This window comes from Myripristis murdjan, chromosome 21 (genome assembly GCF_902150065.1).
Source record: "Myripristis murdjan chromosome 21, fMyrMur1.1, whole genome shotgun sequence".
Classification (NCBI taxonomy): Eukaryota; Metazoa; Chordata; class Actinopteri; order Holocentriformes; family Holocentridae; genus Myripristis; species Myripristis murdjan.
Window position 1 is genome coordinate 4,029,840 of NC_044000.1, and position 13,085 is coordinate 4,042,924.

Sequence of the window (13,085 nt, forward strand, 5' to 3'; positions counted from 1 at the left end):
TTGGAAAAAGAAACATGGCATCCCACCTGGAATTCTTCTGTTATAACTGTTATACCAAAGGAAGGTAAGGATCATACTGAGTGTGGCTCATACAGACCCATTTCACTTCCCATTTACTACAATCATAGCCAATAGACTATCGAAAATAACCCCATATCTATTAAATTTGGATCAAACTGGTTTTATACATGACAGGTTGCTGTCAGATATCATCCGGCGTACTTTGAATTTGTTAGATTTTTCAACAGAGTCCAAAGAACAGATGATAATGTTAACGCTCGATGCTGAAAAAGCTTATGATCGACCATTATGGCCTTTTATATTCGACACATACAAGGACACAAGGAAGTTTATTTGTCATTATACAACAGGTTGAATAATGACTTTGAAGCCGAGAATCCGTGTGTCCAGCACGGATCCTCGTTGACTTTCAGTGGACACTGTTTGTGTGGTGACCACACGGAATTAAAACCATAGAAATCTATGATTAAAACAGGTTACGTGCGAGGAGCACGGAATGCGTTATTAAGAGGTTGTGCTCATTTCACTGATTTCTGTGAGATCATGTTGGGCAGACTCTATTCCCACGTTATATGACGCAGAAAACGTCACGTTACCATGACAACAAAGAGTTAGTTGACGCCCCAAATGCTTCCCGTGGCGTCTATTTCAGACGTTGTGGGAGTTCTATGTAAGTCTGTCGGGTTACCCAACTCGTCGAAAACTGACAAGAAACGGGTGCCTAAAGAGTCGGCATGTGACGCTAAGGGACCCTGACCATTTGTCAGGCTGATAACGCATTGGGAGTGAGGATGTGTTGATAACTTACCAAATTATCAATTTTACAGATACCTGCAAATAAGAAGTTATTTAAAGAGTAAACAGGCAAAAGAAATACAGAATATTCACCCCCTACTGAAATATATCATGAGTAACTACAACAGTAAATTCAAAAACATAATGGGCAAGGTTTATAAAATTCTACAAGAGAAAGAAGAGACAACAAACCATAATGTAAAGATAAAATGGGAAGAAGAGTTGAGAATACATATAACAGACAAAGAATGGAAACAGATGTTTAATGAAATTCACAAAACCACCAATTCCTTATTTTGGAGAGAATTTGCTTGGAAAATGAATATGAGATACTTTTTGACCACAGACACAATTTCTAGTCATAAATCAACTTTAAATTCTCAGTGCTGGAGGAATTGTGGTGAAAAGAATGCAAATTTCCTGCATAATCTTTTCATGTAAAATTCTAAATGAATTTTGGTTGGAGGTGTTTAAATTTAAAGAAGAGGTCTGCAAAAAAAAAACGTCTGTATTTGAAAGCAGAGCATATTATGTTGGGAAAACCTCCACCCAGTCTTAATCAAGATGAAAATTACCTTTTCAGAATTTCGAGAATCACAGCTCTGAAGCAAATTACAAAAGTGTGGAAAACAACTAAACCCCCAGATCTAACAAAATGGAAAATTAGGATTAAAGAAGTTGAACTTATGGAAAAATAACTCACAAAATAAGGAATATGGAAGATGTGTTTGAGAAAAGGTGGATTTTAGATGACCGTAAATTATAACCACATCATTAAAAGGAATCAGAAGGTCGATATTATTGTTTTCATTTTCAAAGAGATTATTACGCTATTGACACTCCCTGCAAGTGCTATGTATTGTATACTGTGTATATGTATGGGTAGACCTACTGTGTGTATTTCGAGTTAAGCTGCAGATATGTCAATAATCATTGAAAAAATAACGTATTAAAAAAAAAGAGAGAAATATTTTCAGTTTTCATTTACTCACACCAAAACTACCAAATACTACAAATTTCTCAAACACAAAAAAACCTGGCTGGATAACTCTTGGATCATCCAAAAGGATTTTTACTCACTGCATATTGGCTTCTAAAAATGCTGAACCTGCTTTTTTACTGTAGAGGTTGGAAACCACTAGAGCCTTTCTTTCAAGACACACAGAAGTATCTGTTGGTTTTAAATGAGCCTGGATCCGTTGCAAGGCATAAAGCTCTACTAGGCCCCCTACCGCATATCCCCCTCCTCCTAGGGGTATGCTCCCGCAGGAGAGATTTTTGAAAAACAACCCCTTAAATAGTGGCTTCAGGGGACTTTTATGAGACTTATAATGACAATATTTAGACTTAAAACATAATGCATTCAAGTTACTGTATAATCACAGGGTTTCGTCGTTTCATCGTTAAAAAGCATTAAAAGCCGTTAAATAGATTTTGCGAACATTAAGGCCTTAAATGGCATTAAAAAGCATTAAATTCGATGTCCAGAGGTGTTAAAAATTAAATACACTTGATGAAAAAAAACATTTTTATTCAAGATTTAGTTTGATTATATAAACATTTAATAATTTTGATCAGAAGTATAGTATGATGATTGACAGGCGGAAGCCTTTAATTGACTGTTGTTTCCGGACGGTGTACAAAGTCACAACACTGGATGCTTGGAATGCAACGTCCTGCGAGCGTACACATGCTGTGACGAAAGAGCAGAGGGGATATTGGCAAATGTCAATAGATAGATAGAGATACAGATAGATAGATAGATAGATAGATAGATAGATAGATAGAGATTTATTGTATTTTAAAATTCAGCAGTACTTATATTTGATCTGACAGCCTTAGTAAAGGCATGTAAAACCTGTATATTTCACTGCCTCTGACATACCATTTCTGCTCTGACTGCAGGCCTTCAGGGGCCTCCTGGAAGAGCTGGGGCCAAAGGTGACAAGGGAGTCGCTGGTGTACAAGGTATGTGATGTGTGTGTGGGCACACGCGTAGAACTACAGCAGCATGGTCCACCTCTTTACTTATGGGTAGGACAGGTATTTTACCAAACATAATCCACTGTATCTACATTCCCAGGACCGCCAGGGATTGCTGGTGCCGCTGGCATGAAAGGAGCAAAAGGTGAAAGAGGAAACACTGGCCCAAACGGAGTTACAGGTCAGTTTCAAAGTCTGATGTCCGTAGAACATGGAGTGATTTTTTTGTCTTTACACATCTTATTTCATTTAATTATTGTTTGTAAATGAATTATTAGATTGATGATTTTTGTTTTTATGGAGTTATAGGGCCCTATCTTGCGCCAGACTCCATAAACTCGTTATTTGCGGATTTAGGGTTGCGCAAGAGGCGTTCCCCCGTAAAAGTTGCTATCTTGTGCACCTCCCGCTATCCGCAAAACACCTGCGCTACCCGCAATATTATGCATAGGCGTGTTTTGGGCGTTACGCCAGTTAAACCAATCAGTGTGCCAGGTGCCATTGCCTTTAAGGGCAGGATGCGCTATCCTAAATCCTAAATCCTAAATCCTAAACCCGCGATGGAGAGAGGGAGGTAGATTTTCTCAGGGGTTCTACTGAGGCTAAAGCAAGTTGGCTTTATATACATATTATATATTATATTATAGGCGAGTTAATTCGGGAGGTGGAGCCACATGTGTCCAAGTGGATGTGTCACAAGGTTGTACTGATTGAGTAAAATCACCACACACACACAAGAGGCAGAGGTGGAACTATGTGTAAACTAATTTATTGACAAGGTAGATTGCGCAAATAAAATATTAAAAATAAAAATATAGCACAGCTGCTGGCTTATGATAAAACAATAAAACGTGCTGGCGTAAGTGTCCAATTAAAACAGTCTTTCCTCTAAACAGTCTATATGAGTAATATACTCAGTCCATTCCGGCGGCGTCCCGGTATCAGTCCGACCGTGTGCGTGGTGAGGCTCCGTCGGGGCGCGCATTGAAGCCGCCTGGGCGCGCTCTCCTAACAGCCCAAACACGACCACGGACACACCTCCAGGCGCAAATGACGCAGTCGGCATAACGGATAGCGGGTAGCGTGGGCGCAAGATACCATTTAGGGATAGTGGAAGTTCCTAAATCCACAATTTGCGGGTAGCGGGTAGTGGCAGCGGATAGCAGGTGGCACAAGATAGGGCCCATAGTCTCTTCAGCCCCAGGGTGTGTGGCCCAGTACCGGGAGAGCTCCTGGGATGAGGAGAATTACCTCCTGTTGTGAAAGACTCTTCACCCTGCTGCTACGATGTTTCTGTTGTTTACACTGTTTATTCTGTTTTATCTATTTATTCTTCTTGCACTCATTATTATTTAGCTCTTGTTTTTTATGTACTAGTTATATAGATTGTATTTTAATTACTTAAACTGCCCCACAGTTCCATCTCTGTTGTAATCCGGAAGCCAAGCAATGATATTTCGTTGCAAAAAAAACTCACTCCTGTGTTTTTTTGTGCAGTGACAATAAAGAAAGTATAAGTCTAAGTGAGAGGTATCCCAGATATTCCCTGCTACTAAATAAATATGGTGGGTTACTCTGCTCTAAGAGCTGCTAATTGTAAAAGAATCTCATTTGTGTGGGTTTCCATGAAGAGGTTTAGGGTCTAAATGTAGTCTCAATATTGTTTCAGAGATTTCCTATCCTGACATCAATTCTGGGGCATAAAACATACTTGATATTTTTTGTCATAAATGTGGACAAATGTAAAGATATTGAAAATGTGAAAAATATATAGAGCTTTGATTCAGAGATATGGGTATCAGTTGAACCCTACCTTACATGGCCACAAAATCTACTTTATGGTTTTTAGCAGCCAAAGCCTGACAGTTTTCCTTTGTGTTTTTGAGAAATTCAGTAATCAGTGCTAGTTTATAATAGCAAAATGTTGTACCCTCTCCAAAAAACAAAAACAAAAAAAACCAAACAAAAAAAAAAACAATTTTCATGAACCATTTTCCCAAAAATCCATTCACATTCTGCTTGTAGTTGTATGTACAATTACTGCAAACCAAGTCAAACTTAATAAAAGTTAGAGGCATATGATTTTGACTGAAAGATTTTCATTTTTCATTGACTCACCAAAACTACCAAATACTACAAATTTCTCAAACATAAAAAAAAACGTGGCTGGATAACTCTTGGATCGTCCCAAAGGATTTTTACTCACCGCATATTGGCTTCTAAAAATCCTGAACCTGCTTTTTTACTGTAGAGGTTGGAAACCACTAGAACCTTTCTTTCAAGACACACACAGAAGTATCTGTTGGGCAGAAAAGGTTTGGTAGTCCATGCTGTGAATCAAAACACTGTCATGTAAAGCTTATGGGAAAGCAATGTCTTAAAATGGCAGTGGTGTGTTTGCTATCTGTCTATTTATTTGTATTGCATTGTGTAGACCTTATTTCATGCAGCAAGAATTGGCCAGACAGTGTCCTTCATCTGCATTATGGATGATACAAGTGATCACCAAGTATGAGGCTATGCAAATAAACTTGACTTGGCTGGGAACTTTTAAAATGAAACATATCTTTGGTCTTCACCAGATGACCAGTCATATGGTTCCTCCTTACCCCCACAGGTCCTGCAGGACCACGAGGCCCTCCTGGACCCAAAGGAGAGCGAGGACCAGCAGCCCGTAAGTCTACGCAGGGCTGACCTGAGAGCAGGGGAGTCAGCAGCAGTGGAGCAGAGCTCAGTGGAGGGCAGAGCAGAACCAATCAGAATACAGCAACAGCCTGACATTGCAATATTTCATGAAATCAGCTTTGTCTGAAAAAGGAAAACAACACACTAAGTAAACAAAAGGGTGTAATTGTCAGTTAACCCTGCCATATGACAATACACCATTGGGCCCCATGAAAAGAAATCTTATTGGGCCCTTGTATTGCCGACCTTTTTATTTCAGGCCTTTTGAGGGCCCCTCCCCCATTGTGGCCCTGGGTAATCAGTCCCACTTTCCCCCCCACTACGACGCCCCTGGCAGGGGGTTCGCCTCCCTGCGCCACCCGCGCTGCGCCGGGAAAGTAGAGGGCAAGATGTTTGATTTCATTTTCACCTCTGTGTGTCCACAGGTTTGGCTCCTATAAATAGCATTTTCTGTTAGCTTCACATTAACAATTCAAGTCTAGGAGTCATTAGCCTGGCTCCATCAAAGTGAAAAAACAAATGTTACAGCAACTCCAAAGCTGTCTTATTTACACAGTGTATCATGTGGATTTGAAATACACATATTCACATTTTTTGATAAAAACAAGACTTGTTTTAGGAGAAGTTTGATGGTTGGGACTATAACCACTGAAGGCATGCATCTTTCCATCTAGTGCAGTGATGCGTGCACTGCTCAGGGTACTTGCACCATGCTTAAACCACTGGTACTTTAGTAGAGTGTGGATCACTGTGATAGACAGAAGGATATATGTGTTCAGCGGTTATAGTTCCAAGCGTTTAACTTAACTAAATTGTTTCTACGAAAAAACTAGCCAGGCTAATGAGTCCTATAGACTTCAAGTAATAATAATAATGATGATGATGATGATAATAATAATACATTTTATTTTTACTTTACATAAAAAACAAATCTCAAAGTGCTACAGAAGGCGGTGCAAATATGCTAAGTTAAAAACAGACAACATGATAAAATACATTAAAAGGCTTTAGTAAAAAGGTAAGTCTTTAAGTTGTGTTTAAAAGTGTCCACAGTCTGCGGTGCTCTCAGGTGGTCAGGGAGAGCATTCCCATAGTGCAAAGTCTGGTCCTGGGGGGGTTGAGGAGGTGGGCAGTGCAGCGGGTGTGTGAGGAAGTCTGAGGAGTGAGGAGTTCTTTAAGATAGTGTGGAGCATGTCCATGAATGCACTGATGTGTGAGGAGGGAGACCTTGTATTGAATTCTGAGTTCAATGGGCAGCTAGTGGAGTGATTTGAGGATGGGCGTGATGTGGTCATGCTTGCATGCCCTCATCAGGATCTTAGCAGCGCTATTGAACCTCTGGATGTACAGAGGTGAAAATGGCATCGAACATCTTGCCTTAGTCTGGGTAAGTCAGAAAAGGGGTATTTTACCCAAAACGCTGAAGTATTCCTTTAAATGAAATAAAACTAAAAATACTCAAAGCGGTGTTCTGCCAACAGGATTTGGCAAAAATCTAATTTATCAGCTAGCCTTGCTGGAGAGGCCCCCCAGTCTCTGTGTTAGAATTAATGTCACGTCACTGAAGCATTCATCCAACTGTATATCATCGGCTTTTGGATAAATATAAAACTCTTGTATTTATTACGACCCCTTTCACCAACAAATTGACTCAGCATAGCTGCGAAAAAAGTGTCAGCAATGACTGACATTGTTGTAGGTGGCTAAACTTGTTAAAATGATTTGCAATAGCGCTGTGAACTAGCTAAAGCAGCTGCTGTGTTGACTGAAAACCATGTTGCAGCAGGTGGACATGGCAGTTAATAGTGATCGGTTAGTAGCATTCAAATCCCTCCACCTACAGAAATCAGCCAACAGGGGGAACATTTTAACATCAGGCAAAATTCACATTCCTCTACATTACACCTTTCCATTCCATGTAATTACATATGTCTACAGCATTACAGTCTGTGTTTCCAAGTTTATGTACATTTTACTCAATAATATGAAACTATGATGCAAAGCACAGAGCAGGGGCATGTGTTGTCTCCCTTTCCTAAAGGGACAATGACCAAAGTGAGAAAACATACAGTTCATCCATTTTACTGAAGAGTTATATGAATGCTCCATGTTGCCCAAGTACTACAAATGTCCTACTACACTTAGCACTTTTAATTTTTAAGTACTTTTAAGTACTGTTCTGTCTTGAATACAAAACTGAGGAGTTGGAGTAACAGTTTAAAAAGTGAAGTTTCAGTCAGTGGGACCTTCAGCAGTAGTATCTTTCTTCCTCTACAGTGAATGTGCGGATTGCTGGAGGGACACAACGTGGGAGAGTGGAGGTGTTGCACAATGGAGCATGGGGCACTGTGTGTGATGACGGCTTTGACCGTAAAGATGGCAGAGTGATCTGTAGGATGCTGCACTATCAGGATGTCAGCGATGTCTTCACTGCCACCGCAGGTAAGAACAACAAATCCACCACCCTCACATTGTCCCAGATAATGTCACTTCTCCTCTTCTCAGTCTAATTGCTCACAAAAGCCTTATAGTTTTTTCTTGAATTCATTTTCAAAGCACTTCTTTCCACATGAGCATCTATGGTCACATTACATATTGTGTGGATTAGGGAATTTTGGCTTTTTGTCTCTTGTTGGTTGGAAACTCGCTGTACAATGTCAACTTTTCTTTGAGTTAAGACAATTGGTTTTCTTTTTCATCTGATGACATTGCACTTTTTGGGTTTATCTGCTGTTATCTATTTATCTGCTAAAAACAGACAAAGCTTCAATTCAAGTGACAACATAAAAACCACCAAGCCATCACCTGTACAAGGTTTTCACAGTCAGCAACTTTATACTTGTGCTACTTTCACTGTGATTATATGAGCTAAATGTATTATGGAGCCTAATAGTTTTTGCAAAAGCAATGCAATTTAAGGGAGATGACAGGAGATAGTGTCACCCTCTTGCATACTTTTTGGGGAAAATTTGCTTTGACATTTACCAGATCACTGTTAACTGCCAGCTGACCAGACTGTAAAATGAAGAATAGCAGGTGTTTACAGTGTAATTTTATAAAGCTTTAGCGCCATCTAGTGGATGTTAGTCTGCATTCGTGTATAGACTTAAGAGGTTAGGAGTTCTAGTAATAGTGTTTCATTTACTGTTGTTTGAGCCAAAATTTTTACACCACAACACAATACATCGACGACACAAGTGTATCCCAATTGTTTTCTTATGGTTATTTTAACATTTATGCATTTAGTTAACATTTTATTTAACATTTATTTAAACATTTGAGCCTGTAAAGTATTACATATTACACATTTAAACCAATTCAACAGGGTGCAATGACTCTGTACAAAGCACAAAATATCTTGCTGTGTATGTAATGTATTATGTTTGAATCCATGTACGTTTTTCTATTGCTGGGCACAGATGACATTACTTTAAGAAATGATTCACTTTTAAGTCTTATGGTAACCTTTCCTTAAGATGATATCTATCTATCTATCTATCTATCTATCTATCTATCTATCTATCTATCTATCTATCTATCTATCTATATGTGTACACACACACACACACACACACACACACACACACACACACACACACACACACACATATACATACAGTACAGGCCAAAAGTTTGGACACACCTTCTCATTCAATGCGTTTTCTTTATTTTCATGACTATTTACATTGTAGATTCTAACTGAAGGAATCAAAACTATGAATGAACACATGTGGAGTTATGTACTTAACAAAAAAAGGTGAAATAACTGAAAACATGTTTTATATTCTAGTTTCTTCAAAATAGCCACCCTTTGCTCTGATTACTGCTTTGCACACTCTTGGCATTCTCTCGATGAGCTTCAAGAGGTAGTCACCTGAAATGGTTTTCCAACAGTCTTGAAGGAGTTCCCAGAGGTGTTTAGCACTTGTTGCCCCCTTTGCCTTCACTCTGCGGTCCAGCTCACCCCAAACCATCTGGATTGGGTTCAGGTCCGGTGACTGTGGAGGCCAGGTCATCTGCCGCAGCACTCCATCAGTGATATTCAGGCTATTCTTGGTCAAATAGCCCTTACACAGCCTGGAGGTGTGTTTGGGGTCATTGTCCTGTTGAAAAATAAATGATGGTCCAACTAAACGCAAACCAGATGGGATGGCATGTCGCTGCAGGATGCTGTGGTAGCCATGCTGGTTCAGTGTGCCTTCAATTTTGAATAAATCCCCAACAGTGTCACCAGCAAAACACCCCCACACCATCACACCTCCTCCTCCATGCTTCACAGTGGGAACCAGGCATGTGGAATCCATCTGTTCACCTTTTCTGCGTCTCACAAAGACACGGCAGTTGGAACCAAAGATCTCAAATTTGGACTCATCAGACCAAAGCACAGATTTCCACTGGTCTAATGTCCATTCCTTGTGTTTCTTGGCCCAAACAAATCTCTTCTGCTTGTTGCCTCTCCTTAGCGGTGGTTTCCTAGCAGCTATTTGACCATGAAGGCCTGATTGGCGCAGTCTCCTCTTAACGGTTGTTCTAGAGATGGGTCTGCTGCTAGAACTCTGTGTGGCATTTATCTGGTCTCTGATCTGAGCTGCTGTTAACTTGCGATTTCTGAGGCTGGTGACTTGGATGAACTTGTCCTCAGAAGCAGAGGTGACTCTTGGTCTTCCTTTCCTGGGTCGGTCCTCATGTGTGCCAGTTTCGTTGTAGCGCTTGATGGTTTTTGCAACTCCACTTGGGGACACATTTAAAGTTTTTGCAATTTTCCGGACTGACTGACCTTCATTTCTTAAAGTAATGATGGCCACTCGTTTTTCTTTAGTTAGCTGATTGGTTCTTGCCATAATATGAATTTTAACAGTTGTCCAATAGGACTGTGGGCTGTGTAGTAACCTGACTTCTGCACAACACAACTGATGGTCCCAACCCCATTGATAAAGCAAGAAATTCCACTAATTAACCCTGATAAGGAACACCTGTGAAGTGAAAACCATTTCAGGTGACTACCTCTTGAAGCTCATCTAAAGAATGCCAAGAGTGTGCAAAGCACTAATCAGAGCAAAGGGTGGCTATTTTGAAGAAACTAGAATATAAAACATGTTTTCAGTTATTTCACCTTTTTTTGTTAAGTACATAACTCCACCTGTGTTCATTCATAGTTTTGATTCCTTCAGTTAGAATCTACAATGTAAATAGTCATGAAAATAAAGAAAACGCATTGAATGAGAAGGTGTGTCCAAACTTTTGGCCTGTACTGTATATATATATGTATGTATGTATGTATGTATATATGTATGTATGTATGTATGTATGTATCTATCTATCTATATATATATATCTACATATATTAGAACTGTATATCGATTAAAATATTTAATTTATTTAATTTAATTAATCGCATGATTGTCCATAGTTAATCGTGATTAATCACATATTAATTGCATAATTTTATCTGTTCTGAATCTACCTTAAACAGATATTTTTCAGGTTTTTAATACTCATGTCAACATGGGAGTAGACAAATACTTGCTTTCTGCTAATGCAGCATGTTTATTATTATTGCAACGATGACAAATACTGTCCAGAATCTCCAAGTAATAAAAGCTTTAATAAATAAATAAATAAATAAATAAAAAATAAGGCGCACATAGTAAAAAATAAAAAAAGGCTGAAATTATAAACTCAAGCCCAACAAATAACAGATGGGCATAACTGCAACATTACATTGTAATGATGTAGCCACCCATCTGGTGACCGCTGTGGAAAGTTTACGGGTGGTAGAGGTGTCCACTGGCAGGGTTGCCAACTCTCACACATTGGCCGTGACAGTCACGCATTCAGCCTCAATCTCACGCTCACACGCTCAAGAGAGAAATCTCACGCCAAATCTGACTTGTTTTCTACGGTAAATTTTTCCACTCACCATCTGTACTCATTTGTGACTATAAACAAGCTCAAGTCTTACATAGGCTCTAAACCACTCCAGTGTCTGATGTGTTACATTTTCTCTGATTGTTGATTCGCTGAAAACATTAGGCTACCGTCATTACGTCAGTGACGTCCGTCTGCTGCTCAGGTGCTGCTACTTCAGTTGGTCAGAGTGGCAGAGCAGAGAGGCATGCACGGTGGCGAGATATGAAATTCGAGCGTTTATCCGATAAGCGCTCGATATAAACAAAAGTCAGTTTATAATGAAAGTATGGCAGTCTGTATGCACGGCACACCCGTTAGATCCAGCAGACCTGGTGCCGGCCGGTCAGGTCAGGTCTGCCGGATCTCACAGTTGCTGCTCTGGCTGTCAGTTGGACACTTTCTGAAGGAGGAGGAAGTTACCTCTGGCCAGCACCGCGGCTGGAGGTAACTTCCGGCCGGTGCGCCCGGTCTGCCGGATCTGACAAGTGCGCCACACACATAGACTTATTTTCATTATAAACCGACTTTTGTTTATACGTGGTTGCAGCATCACAACTGACAATGACACAGACAACACGGTTGATTAGGGTTGGCCATTCGCCGGTAATCGTGCTGTGCGCATTAAACAACTTTGCAGAGGCAGGAGGAAAGTTGCATGATTTCACTTCCTGATTTCTCAAACTATGGAGTGGGCAAAGGTTCAAACACCACCGCATTAATCACCCGTTAAAAAAATTGTCGCGTTAACTTCCACAGCCATAATATATGTATATTCACATATATATATTTAATAGTATATATAAAGTATACATTATATGAATACTGTATATATGCATGTATATATGAGAAAACAAGATGATAATAATGATAACTGCCTTTGTTCTTCAGGCACTGGTAACATCTGGCTTGATGACTTGAGGTGCACTGGCACTGAGACAAGTATCTTCGACTGCCCACACAGTGGAGTGGGTGTTCACAACTGTAACCACGGTGAGGATGCTGGGGTGCAATGTACCTAGACAGTCAGCATCTACGACCGCCGAAACCAAGAGCGACACAGGACGGGCCAACAGGCAACACAGGCAGGATGAGGAAACAATGCATCACCACTTGACTAGCAGGAAATGCAGACACTGAAAAACATGTGCATACAGATACAGACACGCACACACACATACAAATGTGCACTACAGACACACCTCTCCAAAGATAAGAGCAGAGAACAAAGAGTGCACTCATGATGTTCACAGCTGGATCTCCCTCCATATTCACAAAACACACCATAGAAAACCGCATGCCAAGCTCCATTTCACTTCATTAATCAAGACATTAGTTTAAATGCATGACACTGTACCATAAGCAAAAGATTATGCTAAAAGCCTTTTTTTTCTGTACATCATGTATGCTGAATGAAAGTTACAAAAAACTCATGTAATCAAAGTTTGCTACAATAAAATACTCCATCTTTCCTTGGTTTCCCAACTTTGGACTGTGTCAGTTACTACTTTCCAAATGTCTTGCTGGCAGCAACTTGGCTTTTATTCTCACACCTGGGTCATTTTTAAGGCTGAGATTAAGATTTAACTTGAGGTAAACTTTATTGTCGCCGCAGGGGAATTTGCCTTGGACATCATGCACATCACCGGCATCAGAGAGCGAGATAAAACCCATCAACACCGGATGAAAAAACA

At 40.0% G+C, this 13,085-nt stretch overlaps 1 protein-coding gene across 1 annotated transcript in view; it reads left to right on the top strand.

Annotated features, from left to right (window-relative positions):
* Nucleotides 1-12,929, top strand: part of LOC115380325 (macrophage receptor MARCO-like) — a 118,939-nt gene extending 106,010 nt beyond the window's left edge. Inside the window, exons 16-20 of the mRNA XM_030081454.1 lie at nt 2,722-2,784; nt 2,900-2,980; nt 5,417-5,473; nt 7,762-7,926; nt 12,283-12,929. Of these exons, the coding sequence (XP_029937314.1) occupies nt 2,722-2,784; nt 2,900-2,980; nt 5,417-5,473; nt 7,762-7,926; nt 12,283-12,413 (497 nt within the window). The 3' untranslated portion in view covers nt 12,414-12,929. The remainder of the gene's footprint in view (nt 1-2,721; nt 2,785-2,899; nt 2,981-5,416; nt 5,474-7,761; nt 7,927-12,282) is intronic.
* Nucleotides 12,930-13,085: the final 156 nt, after the last annotated feature.